Source organism: Lepus europaeus, chromosome 22, assembly GCF_033115175.1.
Source record: "Lepus europaeus isolate LE1 chromosome 22, mLepTim1.pri, whole genome shotgun sequence".
Taxonomy (NCBI): Eukaryota; Metazoa; Chordata; class Mammalia; order Lagomorpha; family Leporidae; genus Lepus; species Lepus europaeus.
The window spans coordinates 9684093-9706890 of NC_084848.1; the positions used below are offsets into that span (position 1 = coordinate 9684093).

The following is a 22798-nucleotide window of genomic DNA, read 5'->3' on the forward strand; positions in this document are numbered from 1 at the left end:
CCTCATCCCTGTGCCCCGTCTCCTTGTCTGTGAAATGGGGGTGACAGCAGTGTAGCTTCGGGGGGCTCCTGGGGTGGCTAATGAGTTGCTGTGTAGCTGGCGGGGGAGCAGCATGTTGCATGCAGTGAGTGAGGTGCGTGGAGATGACAGTGTCACCTGGGACATAAAGTTTTCGTGGCTGAGTGGAGAGAGGCAGCTGGGGTGGGCATGGAAGTCCCAAAGCCAAGCCGATTCATCTGCTCTGGAGGCGCCCGGAAGCTCTGCCAAGAGGCACCTGTTCCAGCCCAGCATCTCCGAATTGTCCCATGCACTGGGCCAAGGGTGGGGCCCAGCCCCTGCCAGGCCCGGCGAGCACCCGTCTTAAGCCCATCCACTGCTCCTGCTAGGGCCAGGCCGCAGGGCGGCTGTGAGCCTGTTGCACAGCCAACCTCCCCTAGTCCCCTCGCCAGCCTGGGTGGGGCGCACCCCCTCTTCCTCACCTCCAGTTTCTGGCTTCTCGTCCCCGGCTGCGGGGCAGCCCCGTTCCTCACCCTGGCTCTGCTCTGTGGCCTTGGGCAGCAGCTGGCTCTTGGGGCCTCTGGCTCTGTCTTGTGCCTTCAGATGCTATCCCAGCCCGGCAGGGATTAAGGGAACGCCCGTGCAGAGGGTCCACACCACCATCGGCCAGGGGCTTGGCAAACGCAGGCTCCGGACCCTCCCCTGCCCCCAGAGCTGCCAGAGAACTCTGCAACCCCCAGAGTCTGTGCCCAGATCCCGACTTGGCCTGGGGGTGGTGGGGGACGACACGCTGCGCCTGCCCTGTGTGGCTCCTGGCCCTGATTTTTATGAGCTAAGCCAGGCTGGGTCGCAGCTAGCCAGCCGCGGAGCCGGAAGCTCTGGGGGTGCCGCCTTGCCCGTTGAGTGTGGTTTGCTCTCTGCCTGGTTCCTCTCACAGTCAGCCCATTCTGGCCCCTGTGCCCTGAAGCACCAGGGTGGTCCCACTTCCTGGGGGGCTGTGGTCTTATCCAGGAAGGGGAAGCAGTGGTGGCAAGATTCGAAAGGCAGCTCGTACCCCACAGTGCGTCTGGTCTGGCCCAGGAGCGAAGCCATGATCGGAGCAGTGTTGGATTGGGGGGCTGGGTGCTGGACAGGGAGAGGCCAGGCGCCCGTCTGAGACTGAGGGCTCGGCCATCAGGGCCTGGGCTGGAGTACGGCTGCGGGAAAGACAGAACTGGGGGTGCGGGGAGGGGGTTGGTGTGTGGCCTGGGCGCCTCCTGCTTGCCTCCCTTGTGTTTTGTGGGGGAAGGGTGAGGGGCCGTGCCGGGCGTGCAGCGGGTGCGTCCCCACGGCAGCTCCTCCTCCCTCTGACCTCAGCACGCTCCTCGAAGGATGCATTTGTACTGTGGGGGTGACATGGGCCCCTGCACAGCGCTAGGCACGCGCTGAGAACCGGCCACACCGCCCGGTCCTCTGTTTATTAAGGCCCGCAGAGCTCAGAGTGGGAAAGCCCTCGCTGGGTTCAACAGTGGCCCCAGTTTGCTCAGTTAAAACTCGGGGTGCAGCTCGGGGTACTCGGGGTACCACATCGGAGTGCCTGGGTTCAAGTGCCCGCTGCAGCTCCTCACTCCTGCTTCCTGCTCACGCGGACTGGAAGGCAGAAGGCAATGGTGGCGGCTCAGGGGCCTGGGTTCCTGGGTTCCTGTGCCCCGAGTGGGTGATCTGTCAGTCAGTCAATGTAGGTGTCGGTCCCTGGGTGTTTCTCACCTGGCTGTGCTCTTCAGGGCAGACGTCACGCATGTTGTGTAGTGACAGAGATATTACTAAAACCGCGTGTACACAGGATGGCGCGGGGCGGGGCGGGGCAGGGATGTCACGGTCGGGGAGCCGTGAGGGCTGCCCCGCGGGGGTGGCCGGGCAGGGCCGGGGCGGGCGCTGGTGGGGAGCGGTGCTGACCAACGGCCCTCTCCGCAGATGGCAGGATCTGCTCACCGCCCTTCATGGAGCTCACCAGCCTGTGCGGGGACGACACCATGCGGCTGCTGGAGCAAAACGGCCTGGCCTTCCCCTTCAGTACGTACCGGGGGCGGGGCCTGCACCTGCCCCAAGGACTCGGGGTCTGGGTGGTGTGGGCCGCCCCTGCCTGCCCCTCCCTACAGCCGGAGTGCCTGCCAGGAGGGGCGGGCTTGCTAACTGCTCTCCACTTTTCTCTGCACCCACAGTTTGCAAAACCAGAGTGGCTCACGGCACCAACTCTCACGAGGTGAGCGGAACCTCGGGCTGTCCCTGTCCCCCCGGCACCCTGGCTGCCTCCCTCCCCTCTGCCTGCCTGGACGTCACAGGAGGGAGCAGAAGAAACACTGTGGCTTTGTGTGCCGTCTCCAGCCTCAGCTCAGCACTGCCTGCCCCGTCCCCACAGCCACAAGGCTGCGCTGGCCTTCGTCAGCTTGGAGACCCCAACCCAGCCACACAGCGCAGGGGGCTCAGTGCCCAGACCCTGCTGGTTCCACGTTTCTGGAGGCTTGAGGTCCCGGCCAGGGAGCCAGCAGGGTGGGTGTCTAGCAAGGGCTCCCTCCTTGCTGCGGCCCCGTGAGTACACCATAGGAGGGGGAGTAGCAGTGACGGACACTGGTCCCATCCTGACGGCCACTCTGCAGGCCCCAGGGAGGGCTCTCCCTGACTCGGACAGGGGCTGGGGAGGCAGAGGAATCGTGCCGGCTGCTGTGATCCGTGGTTCACTCTGCCGAGGAGCAGGCCCCCCTTGGGTGCCAGGGACAGGAGGCTGAGCCGTGAGTCCTGCCTGGGACAGCAAAGCGGAGTCCCCAGGAGAGGCGGTGGAGGAGGGGAGGGGGTGCATAGCCACGTGGGGCTCCCAATCCTCAGGAACCACCCTGGGTGTTGTCTTCAGGCCCTGGGGGAGCATGCCAGGGTGCCCCGACTGGGCCCTGGCCCTGGACAGCCCGACTGCCCGGAACGCTGCCCACGGGCACAGGAGTGCAAATGCGAGACCTGACAGCAGCGACCTGCGGATTTCTTACGGTCGCTGTCCTGGTGGGCGTGCCCCGACGGGGCTGCCCTGCCCCTGGGAATGCACGGGGGCTGGGGGGGGCAACTGCTCGTACCTGGCCCGCTGTCCAGATCTGCATCTCCTAGGATCAGGGAGCCCTCGGGGACTGCCGGGCTGGTGTGTGCTCCACAGCCAGGGCAGGGAGCAGGAAGGCTCTAGGGCAGCGCCTGGCCCCCTTGTCGCCACCAGCACCGGCCTGCCCGCTGTCTGGCCCCGCCCTGGCCACCCCAGATGGTGGCTGTGCTGGTCGGCTCCCCGGCTGTTTGGGAGATGAGATGTGGGGGTCGTCTCTGTGACTGGACTGGCCTAGGTAAGAAGGGGGGAGACGCACACCCGGGACCCCTCGGGCTCCGTGCATTGTCACCTTCAGGCCTCCCACTGTGTCTGTCCTTGTAACTGAGACCATCAGGCCATTGTGAGCTCTGCAGGGGTCCTGCATGGCTCTCCCTGGGCCTGATAGAAGGGCTTGTCTGATAATTGCCCAGGAACCAGCCCCTGGGGCAGGCTAGGTGATGGCAGGCTGATAGGCGTTCTGGGTGGAGGTGTGTTCCTGATGGTCATGAGGGGTCGGCCCCCAGGGTTGGGGCCGTGCCCCTGGGGGAGGCCCTCACAGCCCTCATGGCCTTGTACGCAGGTGCACCCTCCCTCACCCAGACACCAGCTGCTGTCCCAGCCACAGCTGGCCGTGCGTGCATGGAGACCCCTCCTCTGCTGTGGCTGCCCTCCTCCCTGGGCCCAGAGTGGGGTAGGGGAGTGCCTCCTGTGTGTCAGGGTGCCCGGGGATGCCGAGTGCTTCCAGGACACGAGATAACCCCCTGCACCGGGCTGGCTTTCCACAGGAAGTGGGACTTTCTGTCCAGGCCTTGCCCGCGTGCCCACCTGCCCAAGCCCTGCCGGGGTCCCTGCTGTCATTTCACACCCACAGGCCCCCCACCCACCCCAACCCGGGTCTTCTCCGTGGTTTCTCAGCCCGTGGAGCCACGCTGGCCTGCTCCCTGTGGGAAGTCTCTCTCCATCTCTCACTGCGCAGCCCGAAGCCCCGGCAAAGCCACCCATGCTGGCTGTTGTCACTTTGTAGATGAGGATCTCTGGCAGCAGGTGCGGCGTTGGAGATGTGAACCCGTGGGATGCCAGAGCCGCCCGGGGCCCTACCCCTGCTCCACAGTGCTTGCAGGGTCCTCGTCAGAGGCCAGGAAGACCCAGCCCGGCCCAGCACACACAGGCACTTGCTGTCCTTTCGCGTGGCCTGCATTTGTACTTGGGTGCTGCGCAGCAGGGTGCCAGGCGGGCACAGTCGGGGTGGCACTGTGACAGCGGGTGCAGGCGGCCAGATGGCCAGGCCCCGTCGCCCTGTGCAGCAGCCCCAGGCTGAGGGATCAGCCAGGCTAGCTTCACTGGGCTGTAGGTCAGCGCTTCTGTGCCCCCGGCCTTGGGCCTGGCCCTGGGCACACACAGCCTCAGCCAAAGCAGGGAGGGTTTCCACAGCTGTGCCTCTGGCCTCCCTGTCTCAGCCCCCTACCCTAACCCCTGGCGGGCACCTTTGTCCCCAGAGGAGCCAGGGACTGGGACACAAAGACAGATCCTGTTGGCCATGTCCGTGAGGCTCGCTGCCCAAGAGGCCTGGGTGCTGGGCACATGCTGAGTGCATCCTGGGAACAGGTCACTGGACGACCCAGGGCCTCAGTTCCCCGGTCTGTGAGTGGGGGAGGCAGCATGCACGCCCCAGGTGTGCGCCATGAGGACGATGCCCGCTAACTCCCGGAACGTGCTTCCCCTGGGCTCGGCTCAGCTGGAGTGCTCAGCAGGGCTGGGCTTTGTCAGCAGAGGCTCCGCCCAAGGCCTCCCAGCCCTGCTCCAGGGCTGCTGTGTCCTGCTCCCACCCCTGGTCTTTGTGGGGGAGCCTCTAGGATGCCCTGGGGTTTGAGGAGCACACATCGCAGGTGCTATTCCCTGGAACTGCAGAGTGGAGAGTGCCCTGGGACTTGGCAGTGCGCAGCCTGCTCAGCCCCGATGTGGCAGGCCCAGCAGAGGCAGGATTTCCAACCCCTCAGGGCAGACCTGAGGCCCTGGTGTTCTTTGGAGTCCCACTGCACTCCCTGGCTTGAGGCTCCCCGGGGGTCCTCATGGCCCACGGACGGGGGGATGTGGCCCTGGGCTGCAGGCTGGGCTCGGGGTGAGGTGTGATGGAGCCCTGGGCCCTCTGTCCCCACAGATGGCCATCGTGTTCAACCAGGAGGGCTTGAGTGCCATCCAGCCGCCCTGCGTGATCCAGAACTTCATCAACCACAACGCCGTGCTGTACAAGGTGTTCGTGGTCGGCGAGTCCTACACCGTGGTCGAGAGGCCGTCGCTCAAGAACTTCTCCGCAGGCACATCGGGTAAGGCCCTGCACACCGTCAGAGGCCGCACCTGACTCGGGGCGTGCTGGGGCATGGGGGTCGCCGAGGGCTGCGCGAGCAGCGATGGTGAGTAGATGGAGGGGTCTCGGGGGACCAGGCCATCAGGGGTGCTTCTGCTCACCCCCAACTCCAGGAAGCCCCTGGAGGTTTTCTCTGCCTGTGACACCTGGGGCTTACAAGAGTGAGGGCCCCAGAGGGCCACATGGGAGGAGGTGTGGCCCGCTGTTGAGTGGTCCCTCGGTGGGCAGGGACTGAGGCAGGCCCCCATGCCGACGGCTCCGTCCTGCCGTTCCCTCTCCAGTCTGACTTCCCGATGGGGAGGCTGAGCCCAGGCAGCCGCCACCCCCACAGCCATGGAGCGGCATCCGTGCTCCGTCGGGGTCACCAGCCTCTGGGTCACAGCGCCCATCCACGGATGGTGGTCCCGAGTGTCCCGCAGGACTCCCACGGTGGTGGTACTTACAGTGCACCTGTGGTCCAGGGGGCTGGAAGTGGACCCTAGGGGAGCAGCCGCAGGCCCCCAGAAGGGCTCCTCCCTCACCTGCTTCCGGCCTAAAACCCACACTGCCCCGAAGCCTCATGGCCTGGGGGCTGTCCGAAGGAATGTTCTAGGGCTTCTGAGTCTTTGGGGCAGGCTGCAGGAGCCTCTGGTACAGTGGCCATGCGTGCAGGGCCAGCACAGCTCTCCCGAGGGCTCTGTGGAGGACCCTGGTTGCCATGGGCTGATTTGTCCAAACTTACTGAGTGCCGCTGTGTGCTCAGGTCTCTCTATTCCCCACCCCAGCAAACAGGACTGCCTGTGACCGCCCCCAGCCCCTGGCTGGCCAAGCAGCCCCTGTGCAGGAGCTCAGCTGTCTGGGCCCTGGGGACTCTGCTCTTCCCCTCTGAGGCCAGGCCGCCTGCACCGGGCTGCGTCCACAGCGCTCGCCATGTTCCCCACCGCGGGCGTGCCGGGGTGTTCTCGGGTGGAGAGGCCAGGTCGGGAGGGCTCCATGGGTGCCTGGGTCCCACCAAGAGATGTCATCCCAAGTGTGGACCAGAGAGCTTGACTTCTTTTTTTAACCCTCTTATTATTTTCTTGATTTAAAAAAAAAGGTGTTTATTTGAAGGCAGAGAGGGGCAGACAGACAACCCAGCCTCTGGTTCACTCCCCAGATACCCAGGAGCCAGGAACTCCATCCAGGTCACCCACGTGGGTGGCAGGGGCCCAACCGCTTGTGCCATCACCGTCTGCCTCCTGGGGTGCGCGTTAGCAGGAAGCTGGAATCTGGAGCCAGAGCCAGGGCTTGAACCCAGGGATGCAGGCTTCCCAGGCAGCATCTTAACCACTGCACCGACTGCTCTTCGCCCTGACGTGTCTTAGATACTTGCTTTAACTCTATGGGAAACGGGTTAAACTAAGAGCCACTCTGTCTTACACCAACACTTTTCTTTTTTCTTCTTTTACCCAAACGATTCCATCTCTAAGAGCAGTTTACCACCAGTTCTCAAAGTTCCATATGCATACAAAAGTGTGAGTTGTTTTGTTTTTTTTTTCCTCCCTGGGTGCAAATACCCTACACCAGTTCCATTGCTGCGCCGGGAGCCGCTTGCAGGCCGTTTGCCCTCGTCTGACGGAGTGAGGGCGCCTTGTCCTCGCAGCCTGTTCAGCACAAAGCACAGCCCGGTGCCGAATCGCCGGGAGCCGCCCGGAGCTAAGCAGAGAAATGCCCGTGATGCCCACGCAGGCTGAGCTGCGCTTGGGTGTCGGCCTGGTTCTGTGCCCACTGCCTCCGGGGCACGGCGCCAGGGCCGTGGCGTGCAGCCCATGCTTTTAACTCCGTGTTCTCTTCCTGGGCGAGGAGCACAAGGCGACAGCGACCCTTCGAGCTGGACCAGTTCGGGCCAGCCAGTGCTGTGGTTCCCACAGTAAGGGCTCCTTACTTGGGAATTTTTTGGTCCTGGAATGGAGACGAGGACACACATCTTCATTCCACAACTGCCTTTCTTTCTCCCCTCCTTGTAAAATTCTGTATTTACTCGAGAGGCAGAGAGACAGAGCTCCCGTAGGCTGGTTCACTCTCCAAATGCCTGCAACAGCCAGGGCCAGGATCTCCTCCTGGGTCTCCCAGGTGGGTGGCGGGGACCCAAGTACTCGAGCCATGGCCTGTTGCCTCCTGTGGCGCGCATTAGCAGGACGCTGCAATCAGAAGTGGCAGAGCCGGGGCCCACACCTGAGCCCTTGGGGATGGGATGTCCTAAGCAGCGTGTCACCTGCTGCTCCAAGCACCCGCCCCATGTGTGTGACTGTCTATAGTCACACATCTTACGGACGCCTGGAGCTGACGTCAGGTTCTTACAGAGAGACTTGACACTGGCTTGTGCTGGCCTCCAAGGGGAACGCGTTTGTAGCGTGTGACCAAGGCTCACATTCTGGGGCGCTTGTTGCCCTCCCGACCCATGGCCGGGGAAGAAATGGGCAGGCCTCTTGGCCCCGAGCACACAGCGCCTTGGGCTCCCAGCTTCCTGCTAGGGCCTCTGCCGTGCTTTCCAACCTGAGCCTTTTCCCCTGGGGTGTGCATAAAAGTGACGTACGTCTGACACGTGGAGCCGGGCTTTGCAGACTTCTGCAAAAGGCCGGACATTAAACACCTGCGGCCCTGTCGCAGTTATTTGAGCTGCGGTGGGAACATCACAGCGGCTGTAGATGCTGCGTCCATGAATGGGCGAGGCTGTGTTCCAGTAAAACTTTATTCATCGGCTGGCCGCTGCTTTAAAGTTTCTTAACAGTGCAAGGAATGGTGCGTTTATTAAAGCTGCCCGTGCCAGCTGGCGGGCAGGCGCCCCGCCCCAGCAGTGTCTGATCCAGTGGGAGAGACAGGACACAGGGGAAGAAGTCAGAGTGTCCACCGTCAGCAGAGACGAGGGGTCCCAGGGAAGGTAGCACCAGTCCCGTGACATCACTGGGGAAGGGGCGCCATCGGGAGGGGCAGCCACAGGTGGCCCCTCTGCAGAGGTGACATTTGTGTGGCCACCGGAAGGCTTGGTCCCCACCCATAGCCTTGTGACGTGCACTTCCCTGAGACATGTGGCCACAGCTCAGGGATGCATTTTGGGACATTTTGGGCTGACCTTGTCATTTATTCTTTTTCCCCCTTAATTAAATTATTTGAAAGGCAGAGCAACAGAGATCTTCCATCCACCATTTCACTTCCCAAATGACCACAACAGTCAGAGCTGGGCCAGGCTAAAGCCAGGAACCAAGAACTCCCTCCTGGTCTCCCACTTAGTGACCGAAGCCCAAATATTTGAACCATCGTCTGCTACCTTCCCCGGGCACGTTAGCGGGAAGCTGGCTTGGAAGCAGAGCAGCTGGGACTCAGACCGGCGCTCCGCTGTGGGCTGCCGGCGTCGTAGGCAACGGCTCGGGCTGCCGAGCCACAGCACCTGCCCCTTTGCCCTTCTTTTCCACTCGTTTCCCTCCTCTGTCCATCTCAAACACACACACCCAGCATCCCCTTCCCTCTCCCCCCTGACCTGCCGGCTGGTGGTGGTTGTGTGTTGCTCGGGACCAGCCCGGGAGCAGAGCGTAGACAAGAGGCCCCCAGATCCAGGGCGCTCCTGGGAACAGGGGCCTCACCGCCAAGCCCTGGAGGCCACGCCCTGTCTGCTGCTGCTGGTTTTCGGGGCCTGGGCGTCTTAAGGAGCTGGGCTCCAGGGCTCTCTCCCGGGGTACTGGCCCTGTCTCAGCACCCGGGTGGCAGGCAGTGGTTGGGGAGCTGCTCCTTCTCACTCCGACTGCTGCCCTGGCCACACATGGGGCTCCCCTCGCTGCCCTCTGCGCACCGCCTGGCCCAGGTTCCCCACAGCAGCAGCAGGCAGGGGAGGTCATGTCTCCTCAAGGGTGGATGAGCGCCCATCTGATATCACTGTCCTTGGGGTGCTCTGACTTTCTGGGTGCCTTAGTGGGACTGGGGGTGCTGTATGGTCCAGGCAGACATGGAGGGGGTGCACGAGGGGGAGGCCCTGGAGGGGTTTCAGGGCAGGGGAGGAGAGCCCCTGAGCGGCTCAGTGGGCCTGGCCAGCCCCCCACGGCCCAGCTTTACCTCTGCTCACAGCCTTGCTCGCCCCGGCCCCCAGCTCCGCTCTGCCCCTCTGGCCACTTCCCCTGGGCATTGGCAGGGGTGTGGGTGCAAAGGTGCCCGAGCTTGAGGGGCCTGGGCCAGCGTGGGTGTCGGGATGAGAAGGTGGGCAGTGTCCACAGAAGGCTCCACCCCTGCCCTACGCTAGCCTCTGGCCCGTGGCACCTTGCCACCGCCCCCCCCCCCCCCCCCGCCCCGCACCAAGGCTATCGTCTCAGCGGCTGGCGCCTGGGAGTGCGAGCACTCGTACAAGTCCTGCAGGTATCTGTTTTCCCCAGGCTCCTCCCCAGGACCGTCTCTCGTGCCCCCCGTCTGGACTGGCTCTGGTCGGAGCGGCGGGAGGCCTGTCGGGCACACCAGGGCGGCCAGGGGCCTCTGTGGCCCGCTAGCAGGAAGCATGCCAGGTACATGTCCACGCCGTCCTGCTTGGCCTCCACCCAAATCACTTCCTCGTGCATGATTGTCATGGCGCCGCTGGGGCCGCTGGCAGCCAGAGTGGGCGCCCCCGGGCTGTCCTCAGCCAGTGCCTTCTTGTCCTTGTGCTTGGGGACCTAGATCCCAGGGATGAGTTCGTGTCCAGGAGGACAGGAGCCACCAGGCCCCATCCTGCAAGGACCCCAGCAGGGGCTGTGTGGCCACGTGGGAGCTCCCGGCCTGGGGGTCCTGTGCTGTTCGTGGGGGGATGGCAGCCTTTACCCGAGCTTGGCCCCAGGGCTCAGGGTTCTGTGCCCTGGCTCCAGGACACGGCTCTGATGGGCCCACCACCCTCATGCCTCCCCAGGCTGACCGTGGCTCGCTCCCCAAGGTCATGTCTCAAGGGTGGATGAGCGCCCATCTGATATCACTGTCCTTGGGGTGCTCTGACTTTCTGGGTGCCTTAGTGGGACTGGGGGGGGCTGTATGGTCCAGGCAGGTGTGGAGGGGGTGCACAAGGGGGAGGCCGTGGAGGGGTTTCAGGGCAGACAGAAATCATTCTGTGTGCTTCCCGGATGGATCCTGTGGCCGCCAGTGTCCTGGTTTTTTTTTTTCCCCTGAAGTAGTTGGGGAACAGCCTGACCCTCTGTCTCAGCAGTCCCATGCCCAAGTGGGCACCGTAGCCCAGTGTGTTCCCCAGGAGAGCACTGGGGGCACCGGGATACCAGGCATTTACCAGACCTCGGCCTGTGACGCCTGGGCGCTTCATCTCCCGGCCCCTTAGCCCTCTTTGTGGTGGTCCCTGGGTGACATTGCTCAGGGACCAGGGGAGAGAGCCGAGGCAGCTCGCCAAATGGGCCGTTTCCCTGTAGGAGATGTTGGCAGGGAGTCCCCGGCCGGGCACGGTCTGCCTGTGCCGTAGCATCTCCCTGGGTTGCAGGGGTGCCCCGAGCGCTGCTACTGGACTCAAGAGCCCGAGGCCCCGTGGCCCATGACTGGGCGGTGCTGCCCCCTGGTGGCAGCTGGCTGGGAGTCCCTGCCTTGAGGTTCTCGCTGAGGTTCCTGTCTGTTCTCTCTGCAGACCGTGAGTCCATCTTCTTCAACAGCCACAACGTGTCCAAGCCGGAGTCGTCATCCGTCCTGACCGAGGTGAGTCCCTGCCCCTCCCATGCTGGACTGGTCTCAACCATGAGCTGCTGCAGGCCGGTGCCCCCGCCCGTCTCCTGTGCAGTCCAGGCCAGGCCTGCCCTCTCCTTGTGTCCCCACCCCTGCAGCCCCGGCAGCCCCTGCAGCCCGTCCATCCGCTGGTGGTCTCTGTCTCCTTGGAAAAACAGCTGTGCAGGTGTGGCCGGGGCCCAGGTCTGCCACTGTCCATCAGGACTTTGGGACCTGTCCCCCGGGAGCGCTGGGGACAAGCAGGTTTTAAACAGGTCCCCTCAGTGCCCGGCTGCGTGCGCTACGAGACAGAAGCAGGTGTTCTGTGCGCGAGAAGGTTCTCCTGCTCTCGGCTTCAGCCTCCTATGGGCTTCTCCTCGGCAGAGCCCAGCTCGGCCTACAGGGCAGAGGGGAGCTGCCCCCTGCACACTTCCCGAGAAGTGTCCCTGCCAGGGCGCAGGCCGGTGGCCACTGGGGCTGTTCGCCAGTGCCAAAGGGACTTCCTGGACGGTCACCCGTTAACCACGTGGCTTCAGTGTCCTCGCCTGTGAATGGGAACGGTCAGCCCGGAGACCTGCAGGGTCCGTTCCTTCACTCGCAGGCCTGCAGCCAGCACCAGCTTTTCCTCTTGGGGTCTCAGCCCCTCCTGGGTATCCCGGGCCAGCCTGACCCAGGCAGCTCTGTTCCCACAACCTGGAAGTGTGTGCAACCCCCCACCCCCAGCCAGTGAACCCTAGGGCGGGCCCTGCCCCACCCAACTTGCAGGTCCCCCTTTTGACCTTCCGAGAGCCAGGGTGGGGGCTTGGCAAGACCTTGGGCCCTGTTGCGGCTGCCCGGGGTCCAACCCGTCTCGGGCAGGCCACGGTGCCCCTTGGAGCCTGGTTTCCTTCTCCTGCCCTGGAAGTGTCACAGATGAAAAATGCCCACAGCAGTGCCAGGGAGCTGGGGGCTCAGGGTCCCCTGTAGCGGGGACAGGTGCCATCAGGGCCGGCCATGTGACTCCCTCACCTGCCCCGCTGCCGCCCTGGTTTCCAGATCCTCTGATCGCTTGTGTTTAGAATCCTCAGGTGGGACTTCTGTGCCTCTGTCTCACTCTGGGGTGGCTGTTGGGTTCCGGACAATCCAGTGGCTCCTCGGGATCGCTGAGGAGGGGTCTTTGTAAGCGGCCATGGCTGAGGCTGTCTTGCTGCGGGCCCTGTGCCTCGGGCCCCAAACGCCAGCACCACCCCTCTCCCTGCCTGCCACCAGCATCTCACAGCGTCACTGTTTTGATTAGTCCGTTTACTGGGGCAAGAGAACAAGGCCTGAGGGGGCTCACAGCCTGCAGTCTGCCTGGGTCTCCACGCCCTGGTGAGGGCCAGAGCTGTGGGACCTCTGCCCCTCCCTGCTGAACGGGGGCGGGGAGGGCAGCGGGATGGGGCGCCTGCCCCTCAGGAGACGCCTGGTGCCGTCGTGCCGGGAGGGGTCCCCCTGTGTGCAGGGCAGGCGGGGTGCCCGTGTGGGTCACTGTCCGCGGGTGTGCAGCGCTTGCCTTCAGCCTCTGGGCTGGGGTGAGAGCCGTTCGACTTGTTAACAGGCTTCTGTCCCCAGCTTCCTGGCCCAACTTCACCGACTCATAATTCAAGTGAAATTCACTTCAAAGTGAGCAATACGGTGCCTGTTGTACATTCTCGTTGTTGTGAACCTCCGCCCCTCTCGGGATCCAAAATGCTTTCATCAGCACAAGAAGAAAGCTGGGGCTAGCCGGTGAAGCTGCCACCTGTGGCGCCGGCATCCCGTATGGGCGCTGGTTCGCGTCCCGGCTGCTCCACTTCCGATCCAGCTCCCTGCCAATGGCCTGGGGAAAGCAGCCGAGGATGGTCCAAGTGCTTGGACCCCTGCCACCCATGTGGGAGACCCAGAAGAAGCTCCTGGCTCCTGGCTTTGGTCTAGCATAGCCCTGGCCATTGTGGACATCTGAGGAGTGAACCAGCAGGTGGAAGACCTCTCTCTCTCTAACTCTGATGCTCAAATAAATAAATAAATCTTTTTTAAAAAAAACGAAGGAAAAAGCCTTTTGCAGGGAGCCCTCACCCTGGGTCCCCCAGGCCCAGCCCCGGGCGCCCTACTCTGCTCTGTCTTGGAGGACAGACCTATTCCAGCTACTTTATAGCAAGAGAATCGAGCAGGGTGTGGCCCCTTAGTGTCTGGCTTCTGTCATTCAGTGTAACATACATGGGTAAGTGTCGGGTTTTTCTGAGAGAGAGATGCAGAGAGAGCAAGCTCCCATCTGCTGGTTCACTCCCCAGACGCCCCCAGTGGCCAGGGCGAGGTGGATCCCAAAGCCAGGAGCTGGGAACTCAGCCCAGGTCTCCCACGTGCGTGGCGGTGACTCAGGGCCTGAGCCGTCACCACTGCCTCCCGCGGGCTGCGTTATCCGGAAGCTGGATTTGGAAGCAGAGCTGGGACTGAAATCCAGGCACCCGGATGTGGGGTCTGAACCACTAGGCCAGATGCCCCTGGGTTACCTTCTGACCCGGCTCTAGCTTTGTCTTGTGTGGGTCAAGATGTCCCTGGGTTACCTACTGAGCCGCTTTAGCTTCGTCTCGTGTGGATCAAGACGCCCCTGGGTTACCTTCTGACCTGGCTTTAGCTTCGTCTCGTGTGGGTCAAGTCTCCCCTTCCCTTTGGCCCCCGAGCTCACAGCCCCGGGAACTCCAGGACCGAGTGCCTGGAAGAGCCCTATGCCCCTCCGTCTGGCAGACCGGTGCTATTTTTTTTTTTTTTAAGTTTTCAAGCTTTTTATTCAGTGGGAGAAATGCATAGGAGAGTGAGGGTCCCACCCAAAAGAGAGGGAAACCTGGACTCACACCGAGTGCCAGGAGCCAGCCACGTGGAGGAGCATACAGGCCAGGAAGCATGGGCGGGGGCCCCGAAGGCGTGGGGGCAGCAAGTGGGTCCAGGGCAAGAGGGAAACAGGGCCAAAACACCCTGTGTCCCAGGCCCACCGTGTCCCAGGCCTTCATCCACCTCCAGAGGGCAGTGGTGGATTAGCCTGATTGGCCACTGAGCGTGCCCAGGTGTCAGGCCTGCGCTAGTCCCACCTCCCGGCAGTGTGCGGTGGAGGCTTCCTTAGCCCCATTTTACAGATGAGCAAACCGAGAGGTAGAGAGACCAAGTGCTGTTCCCTGAGTCCGCAGAGCTAAGAAGTGCTGTCCAGTTTCACATCCAAATCTCCATACTCCAGAATCCTTTCTTGCCTTGGAGGCCCTGAACGGGAGCCTGTCCTGGGCCTGCTGCGACCAGAGCAGGGAGCGAGGGCAGGTGGGAGAACTGTGGGCTGAGCCGTCCTGAACAGCCCCACGGAAGTGTCCCTGAAAGCTGAGTGTGGCCGCCAGCCACCACGCAGGAGCCACGCCAGGCTCACGTGGGGCATGGCTGTTAGGAAGCCTCACCGGGAGCTGCTTGGCGGTGCCCCAGCCCGAGCCCTGCAGTACAGGGCCGGGCCCTAGAGCCTCGGTCACACAGCTCTCAGGACGGCGGGGAGCGCAGTGCTGGTCACAGCCCCCCACTGCCCACCTCTGCGTCCCCACCCCAGCTCCCTGCCCTGCACCTGTGCTCCCCAGGTCTCTGTCCTCCCACCCAAGTCCCCGAATCCCCCCACCCTCTGGCTTCACAGCTCCAGGCCCCATAACACATTCCGGGTCCCGAGACACTCACCTGCTTCCTCCTCGTGGGAACTTGGGTTTTAGAGGCTGACAAACCCGGGTCCACACGCAGCCCTGTGCTTTTGGGCTGTGTGCCCCCGGACCAGCCCCGACCCTCTCTGTGCTCGTTTGTCCGGGTGTGAAATGCCAGCAGCTCCCAGATAGTGCGGCGCCCGGGCAGGTAACGAGCCGTGTACACTTGTTGCCCTGGTCAGCAGGGAGTCAGGACCTGATGGTGCCTCTCGGGGAGTGGGGGAGAACTCTGCTCCGCCCACAGCCTGAGCCCCTCCCCTGTGTGCTGACAGCTGGACGAGATCGAGGGCGTGTTTGAGCGGCCGAATGACGAGGTCATCCGGGCGCTGTCCCGGGCCCTGCGGCAGGCGCTGGGCGTGTCACTCTTCGGGATCGACATCATCATCAACAACCAGACGGGGCAGCACGCCGTCATCGACATCAACGCCTTCCCAGGTGAGCGGCGGGCCGGCCGCCTCCTTCCTGCTGGCCCTGGGCTTGCAGCCAGCCAGCCGTGGACCCGGGGGGCAGGGGCTGAGACAGCCAGCCCCACCCCTCACTGTTGGGTCTGGGGTGCGTGCTCCCTGTGCTAAGCTTCAGCCCCACCTGTAGAATGGGCTCCTAAGGTGGGGTGAGGAGTGGGCGAGAGCCAGACACAGCACAGGAGAGCACCCTGCAGGTGCAGGTGGGCGTGGTCAGACTCCCGCCTCGGACTCCCACCCCACCGCATCAGCACTGACCCTCAGTGGCCAAATCTGTCCATGCCTTGGGCCCCCTTAGGGTCAAGAAGCCGAAAGGAGATGAGAAGGCAAGGAGACTAAGGCCCTTGGACAGTTCACCCCCTAACCCCACTCCCCTGGGAGAAGCAGAGGACAAGGGGTGGGGCCCCTTGGTGAGGCGGCGACACCGGAGCACAGTGTGACAAGGAGGGGAAGGAACCACCAGCAACACGAGTGGCAGAGCCCAGGGCCTGAGCAGGTGCAGCTGGGGCCTGGGAGGACACAGGACATCAGGGGCAGAAGGCCGCCTGTGCTCTGCGGCCCCTGGGGATGGCTACTGGCTGTCTCCAGGCACCCTGGGTGCAGTGTGGCTGGGCCTTGAGATGGGCTGGAGCGAGAAAGAGCAGGGGAACTGAGGGTGTGATGGGGACACTCAACGTAGGGCTTCTGTGCAATGGGGACATTGCCTGCCACACAGATACTGAAGAGGTGGTCTCACACAGGGCGTGGCGTGGCATGACATGGCATGGTGCTGGCACCTGCCCTGCTGTTTGTACCTGTCCGTTCCTCCCAGGCCTCTGCCCTGCCCCAGAGGACACAGCCCCACCCAGGGCCTCTGGACTTTGGGGACCTGGCGGAGTGGTTGCTGGGGAACGGTGTTCTGCTCCCCGGTGACCCCGGAGTGGGCCACAGACCCCTCCCCTGGTTGCACCTCCACCCAGGCACTCAGCAGCCTGTCAACTCCTTGGCCACAGGCCTGGGCCTGCCCTGCCGCACCCCTGCCCCAGGGCTGTCCCAGGGTGGGGTCACCCAGGACCACGTGCTGTTCAGGGCACAGTCAGATCCCAGCGCAGCCTTTTGTGACCCGTGGGACACGGGGCCTCCCGGAGCTTTAGTACCCACGCTGAGGAAGGCGCCGTCCCGGCCTGGGGCTGCCAGCCTGGCTCAGTGCTGCGTCCATCTGTAGACGGGGAGGGGCCTGGAGTGATGCTTGCCTGGTACCGGTGCCTGGAGATGCTGCCTGCGGCCAGTCCACCCCTTCTGCTTTCCCATGGGTGCCCCTGCTCGGCCCCCTCTGGTCGCTGCATCAATGAGTAGACCCACAGGCACGCCCTGCACGGCGTCTCCCCGAGGGCCAGTGCGTGGTACCTGTGTGCAAACCTGTGTTCCTGTGCTGAGGGCTGTGACCGCTCAGCTAGGGTCCTGGCGGCAGTGGTCACAGTTGTGGCGGGGTGGGGGGAGGCGGTGCCCGGAGCCCCCTCCCAGGGCGGGCACGCTGTGGCTCCTTTTGGGGACCCACATCTGCTCCCATGGGCGTCCTTGCAGCTGTGTGTCCCTTCACACCCCTTCCCTGCACGCCCGCTCAGGCAGGCGGCAGGCAGCCACTGTGGTGGACTCTCCTGTAGAAGCAGCTTTTGGGGGGTCAGCAAAATCCTCTCCCTAGATCCCAAAGCTGCCCAGGGACTCTGCGCACGTCGGCACCAGCAGTTTCCATTCCAGGGGAGGGGACCCCTCCTCTCAGGTGCAGAGGGGCTTGGGTCCTGGGCACAGGCCTCGGCCCTGTGGGCAGTCCTCAGTGTGTGGGGCACAGGGGCCTCCCCGTGCAGGGTGAGGAGTCAGACAAGTGGGGCAGCAGCTGCCGCGGGGCCAGGCTCCCCGAGACAGGTGCAGGGGCCAGGCTCGCTGGGGCTGCATGGTGGGGAGGGACTCATTATGGGGCACAAGGAGCCACCTCCAGCCGCACCCCGCCCTCTGCCCTGTGCCACGTGGCACCATGTTGGGTTCGTTATGGGAGACAATGGCTGGGGCCGCAGGGGTTCCCATCAGTGCCAGGCCTGCAGCTTCTCGTGGCTTCTGTCGGCCGCCCAAAGTAGGTTTTCCCTGAATGGGCTCCTGCTGGTGCCCCCCTATATCCCTGGCACAACCAGCCCCTGGATGACCCCACTGCTGTCTGTGTTTCCCCTACCCCCGCCCAGGCTACGAGGGTGTGAATGAGTTCTTCACCGACCTCCTGAACCACATCACCAGCGTGCTGCAGGGCCAGAGCTCGGCCGCCGCCGCCGCCAGTGCTGCCGCCGTGGGCGACGTGGCCCCACTGAGGCACAGCAGCCTGGCGGCCGAGCGGACGTGCAGCGCCAGCCCGGGCTGCTGCAGCCTGCTGGGCCAGGACGCGGCCTGGAAGGCGGAGGCCGACACGGGCGGCACGGGCAGCACCGCCAAGCTGCCGCACCAGAGACTTGGCTGCACCGCCGGCGTGTCGCCCAGCTTCCAGCAGCACTGCGTGGCCTCCCTGGCCACCAAGGCCTCCTCCCAGTAGCCACGGAGCGCGGGACCCAGAGGGGCGGCCGGCAGCTCCCGCCGGGGGACGCTACTACTCAGAATTCCCAATGATCTGATTCTTGTCTTTTTTAATCTGTAACTTGATCTTCTGATGTCATGATCTGGTGACTGGGAGGACGAGAGCAGCAGCCCCGCCTCGCGGGAAAGGGCCAGCTGCTGAGTGCTGCTGTGTTTACACACGCTGTGTTTTCAACACTAGGGCTGAACGTGAGTGGGTGTGCGCACGTGCGTGTGTGGCTGCCATGCAGGTGGGGACCAGGCGTCTGGGGCCCTGGGGGCAGGCTGGGCCGGGGCAGGCTGCTGGTGGCTGAACAGAGCCAGCCCACGCCACGAACGGTTTCTCCTGTCGCTTCTCTCCAAGCCTGCCCATGCCGGACCCTTCCTTGGCTTCCCTCCTTCTAGGAGCGTGGCCCCACCCCCACCGCACATGCAGCCGACCCCTCTCCTGAAAGCCAGAGGCGGCTCAGGCCCCTCCAGGGAGTGCACCGTGCTGGGGGCCTCCAGGGAGGCCCAGGCCCATGGCTGGCTGGCCCCTCAGCCATGCCTGGGGACCTCTTTCCTCCAACCTGGTGCTGCTGCTGCTCCCTGGAGCCCAGGAGGGAGGCTGCGTGGGTGGGAGCCCAGCTGGTGCCTCCTGTGCTGAGGCTGTGGCCCGTAACCCCCCTGGGGAAGCCGTCTGCCTCACGTGACCAGTTGGGACCAGCAAACTCCGAAAGGCTGGCCTAACGGCCGGCCCCCATGACTATGTCCAGTCAGCCAGACGGAGTTGGACACAGGAGCTTCCCAGGGCAGGCCTCGGCCACCTGGCAGTGTCCCTTGCACGCCCCAAGCGCTAAGCCAGCCAGGTGTGTGAGGGAACCACCCCATCGCTGGGACAGTGACAGGTGGGCCGCAGCCCCTCCACTGAGAAGGGGCAGGTGGGAGTGTCCTCCATCCCTGGAAGGTGTGGGACACTGGGTGAGCTGCCTGGGACCCCCAAGTGTGGTGTTGTGTCCCGAGACTTCAGCGCACTTGGAAGGAAACAGCTGTGCTATTGTCCAGTGAGATAGGATGCTGGAGAGTCCCCGGCAATCCCGAAGCGGCTGGGGCCCACAGGTGCCTCCCGGGAGGGCCTGGGCCTCGGTGACAGGCAGAAGCCACGGGACCCTCCCAGCATCCTTGGGGCGAGGCTGGCGGCCGCCCATGTTGACATGAGCCGAATGTCAACCCCCGATGAACGTGTGTGCGTCACCTTTCCCAGGTCTGACCCCGGGTCCCAGGACGTGGGAAAGCGTGGCTGGCCTCTTGCACTGCTTTGTCTTCAAAATAAACTACTGAAATCAAACCACACTCCACGCGCGTCTGCACGACACGGCTCTGTTTCATCACCCACTCTCCCAGTCTCGAAGGAAAAGACATTTCATTCAACAGCTTGACCTCGAAATGAAGCCCCAGTCACCCCCTTGGGAACGGGCCACCTTGTTGGTCACCTCCACGGGGTCACACGGGTGGTGTCCAGGGCCCAGGTGTCAGGTCCCTGCTTCCCATGACAGCGTTTTCCACAGCCTCCGTGCGGTGGGGAGCAGGACCGACGCATCTTTCATGAGTGTCAGCAGGGGTCAGGGGTTTGCCTCGTAGAGCCCTGGGAGCCACAGCATGGGGCAGAGGGCCCGTCCTGGCCAGGGACACTGGCCGCAGGCGCCCTTGGAGTGGCTGAGGCCAGGATGCCAGAACCCTGTTCCATAAGTGTCCCCTGGTGTACACTCGCCTATCTTGGTCCCAGAACCGAATTGGTTTCCGCTGTGGCCACCCTGAAGCCTTGGGGGCTCTGCACGTGGGAAAGACCTATGAGAACCGTGAGTGTGGCCTTGGCTGTCCCTCCCCAGGGTACAGTGACCACTGCTTCCTGGCCGGTCCTTCTGAGAAGGGGTGCCGTGTGGTGGTGCACGGGCAGCGACCAGGGCCGGCCAGGCCCGTGTCATGAGGCAGCTGGAACCCTCATGGCCTGAGCCTCTCTCTTGGCCATGGCCCTTGGACAGGGCAGCTAGAAGGCTCCAGGAACAAGTGGCAGGGCCACATCTTGGCTGCGGTAGCATCCAGGGATCACCCCAAGCCGAGGCCCTGGGTGAGGATCTGCTGGCATTGGAAGGTGATACCACAGGCATCACAGAAAAGCTGAGGGGAGTGTGTCCCGGGCGAGGGGCTCTGCCTGTGACGGCCGTGGGGCTGGGCCTCGGTCAGCCAGCTGAGGCCTTGGGGACTGTATGAGGCTTCCTGTCTGTGGCCTCCCTCAGTCTGGGGCGCCCTCGGTGAAGGGGAAGACAGCCTTGGAGACCCCCCTCTCCCCCTGGGCCTGCCCAGCAGATGTCACCGGAGTTGGGAGACCCTAGGAGGAAACTGGTTTTTGAACCAATGAGAAAAGCGACCGCTCGCTAAGCAGCCACTCTAAGTTCCAGCCCCCAAGACTGGGCCTTGTCTCCTGGGTGTTCTCGCTGGCCAAGGAGCCACTGGACAGAGTCGCTGACGCCCCAGGGGCTGTGTGCCCTGCCGCCTCCCCGAGGAAGCCATCACTTAGGCGGTGGGGTCCCGCAGTGCCTCTCCCCCGTGCTGTAGCTCACAGCCCTGTCAACCCCGGGGCCCCGGAGCTGGGCGTAGGTCACCTGGAGGCAGACGAGGGCAGCAGCTGGCGCCGAGGCCTCTCGGTGGGTCCCCCTCGTGTACACCTCTGTCCCTTCTTGGATGAGCAGAACCCACCCAGACCACCCAGGGCCCCTTCCAGAGCCGGCTGCATTGTCCCTTAACTTCCAGAATCAGCCGGGACCTGACTTGGAGGGACCCGGCAGCACCCTCAGGGCCACGTGTGGCACCACACCCCTCCCCAGGCTGTCGCCGTCAGCGCCGGTGCCTGTGCTTGGTGACAAATGCCCTTTGCTTTAGCCCCGTACGGGTCTGTACTCTGCAGGCGCACGCTGTCCTGTGTGTGAGTACGCGGGCTGTGTACGCAGACACAGCTCCGGCCCGGCCCCGTCTGCCCTGGCCGTGTGTCTGCCGCCTGTGGCAGTGACAGCGCAGGTGCCACGTGTCTGGGAGGGCGGGTTCAGACTCCACGTGTCCCTGGTCCTCGCGATTTGCTGACCGGTGGTGGTAGCGGATGCTTTGGTTTTCAGCAGCCTCATGGAATACAAGTCGTGCTGTTTGTTGCTTCTGTAGCTCAGCGGAGGAGCATAAAGCTACCTCTTTAAACACGGGAAGAAATAAAACAGCTTCTGCCACCAGCCACGCAGGGGGCATTCCGTGTGCTCGGGGCCGTGAGCTCGGGCAGCTCTGGGCAGCCTGGCCTCACTGGAGAGGCCCAGACGTGCTGAGCCCCCACTCGAATGACTCACGTCGCCCTAGTAGTGCTGGCCGGGCCCCTCTGCGGTCTGGTAAGGAGAGAATACCACCCCCACCTTACACATAAAGGAAATGAGGCTCCAAGGGGCTGGACCGGCCGTGCCAGCCCTGCAGCCGGGCAGTGGGTTCATCCTCCCTGCCGCACCGTGTCTGCTCGGAACCTCCCGGCAGCCCAGGCCCTGGGGAGCTGGGTGCCCAAATCCTAACCTGCACTCAGGACTTGGCCCTGCGGGTCGCAGCGGAGCCTCTGAGCCTGAGCCCCAGTCGCCTCACCACTGCCTCCAGCAGTCACCCTCACCGGCTTACTCTTACTGAGGGTGCAGGACAAGGACGTGCGCCCCGGTGTGGCCACCTGGAGAGGGGACGTGCAAACGTGGGCTGAGTGCAGGGCTGCTTTAGCTGTCGAAGAGTCTGACTTTACCCACTCAGCGGTGGGCTTGTTTTTAATTTTTGAAAACCTATTTTCACTTTATTTGAAAGGCAGGGACAGATGGGCATCCCTGTCCCATCCATCAGTTCACCCCCTCGTGCCCACAGCAGCCAGCGCTGGGCCAAGCCAAAGCCAGGAGCCCAGAACCCAGTCTGGGTCTCCCGAGTGCTTGCGTGGTCCCCTACAGACGCTCACCCTTGGAGGCAGCTGGATGGGACGCAGAGTAACCGGAAGTCAAACCAGGCTCTGATCGGGATGCAGGTATCCCAAGTGGCGACTAAACACTGCACCAAACACCCTCCCCAGGAGTGGGCTTTGTAAGCCAGGTCTTGTCCTGGCCATTGCTATATGCCCAAGCCTCCTAGGCACAAGGCAGCCATGTGGAAATGTTTGACAAACCGCTCACTGCTCGGCCCTGCCACGTAGCTGGTACCCGGGGATCCAGCGCCCTGGTCCGGCCCATCCTGCTTGGGCAGTCCTGCACGGTCCCCAGGCTCACGTGCTTTGCCCAACACCCCTGCCCGTGACTTCAGCGAGTCATTCGCCTCTGCCTCGGTTTCCTTGTTTCCAAAATGGGAAATGCGGGCCCTGCTCTGGTGCACGTGTGCGGACTTCAGGAACCCCCTAGACCTGTGCAGAGTCCTTGAGTCAGAAGCCAGGACACGTGCCAGGTGCCTTGCAGCTCAGAGGCCCGCAGCCGGTCTGGCACCTGCAGTCTGAGGCAGGCACTGTTGGGGGCTCTCGGCCTCTAGCCAGTGTCACAGGGGATGAGGGGACACTGACCATCAGGCTGGGGGTGGTCCAGGCTCAGAAAGCTGCAATCAGCAGAGGGGCAGGAAGAGTGGGGTCCTTGCTGTGTTATTTCATCCCGACACATTGAGGTACAGCAGCACACCCATTGCACAAATGGGGAAACTGAGGCTCAGAGGTGCAAAATCACAAACTCAGGGTCCCACACCTAGGGAGTGGCCCAGGATGGACCCCCCCCTCCCCACCCCAGCGTGTGGCTCAGAGGGTTTTGCTGCTGCCTGCGACACGCATCCCACATGAGTGAGGGTTTGTGTCCCGGCTGCTCCACTTCTGACCCAGCTCCCTGATAATGTGCCT

At 63.6% G+C, this 22798-nt stretch overlaps 2 protein-coding genes across 2 annotated transcripts in view; one reads left to right on the forward strand and one right to left on the reverse strand.

Moving 5' to 3' along the window:
- ITPK1 (inositol-tetrakisphosphate 1-kinase) overlaps nucleotides 1-19218 on the forward strand; it is a 139330-nt gene extending 120112 nt beyond the window's left edge. Inside the window, exons 5-10 of the mRNA XM_062181252.1 lie at nucleotides 1951-2049; nucleotides 2199-2239; nucleotides 5256-5421; nucleotides 11059-11126; nucleotides 15124-15286; nucleotides 17526-19218. Coding sequence (XP_062037236.1) covers nucleotides 1951-2049; nucleotides 2199-2239; nucleotides 5256-5421; nucleotides 11059-11126; nucleotides 15124-15286; nucleotides 17526-17866 — 878 coding nt within the window. The 3' untranslated portion in view covers nucleotides 17867-19218. The remainder of the gene's footprint in view (nucleotides 1-1950; nucleotides 2050-2198; nucleotides 2240-5255; nucleotides 5422-11058; nucleotides 11127-15123; nucleotides 15287-17525) is intronic.
- The window catches only part of RIN3 (Ras and Rab interactor 3), a 328519-nt gene that overhangs the window by 49269 nt on the left and 256452 nt on the right, over nucleotides 1-22798 (reverse strand). The gene's annotated exons all lie outside the window — the stretch shown is intronic.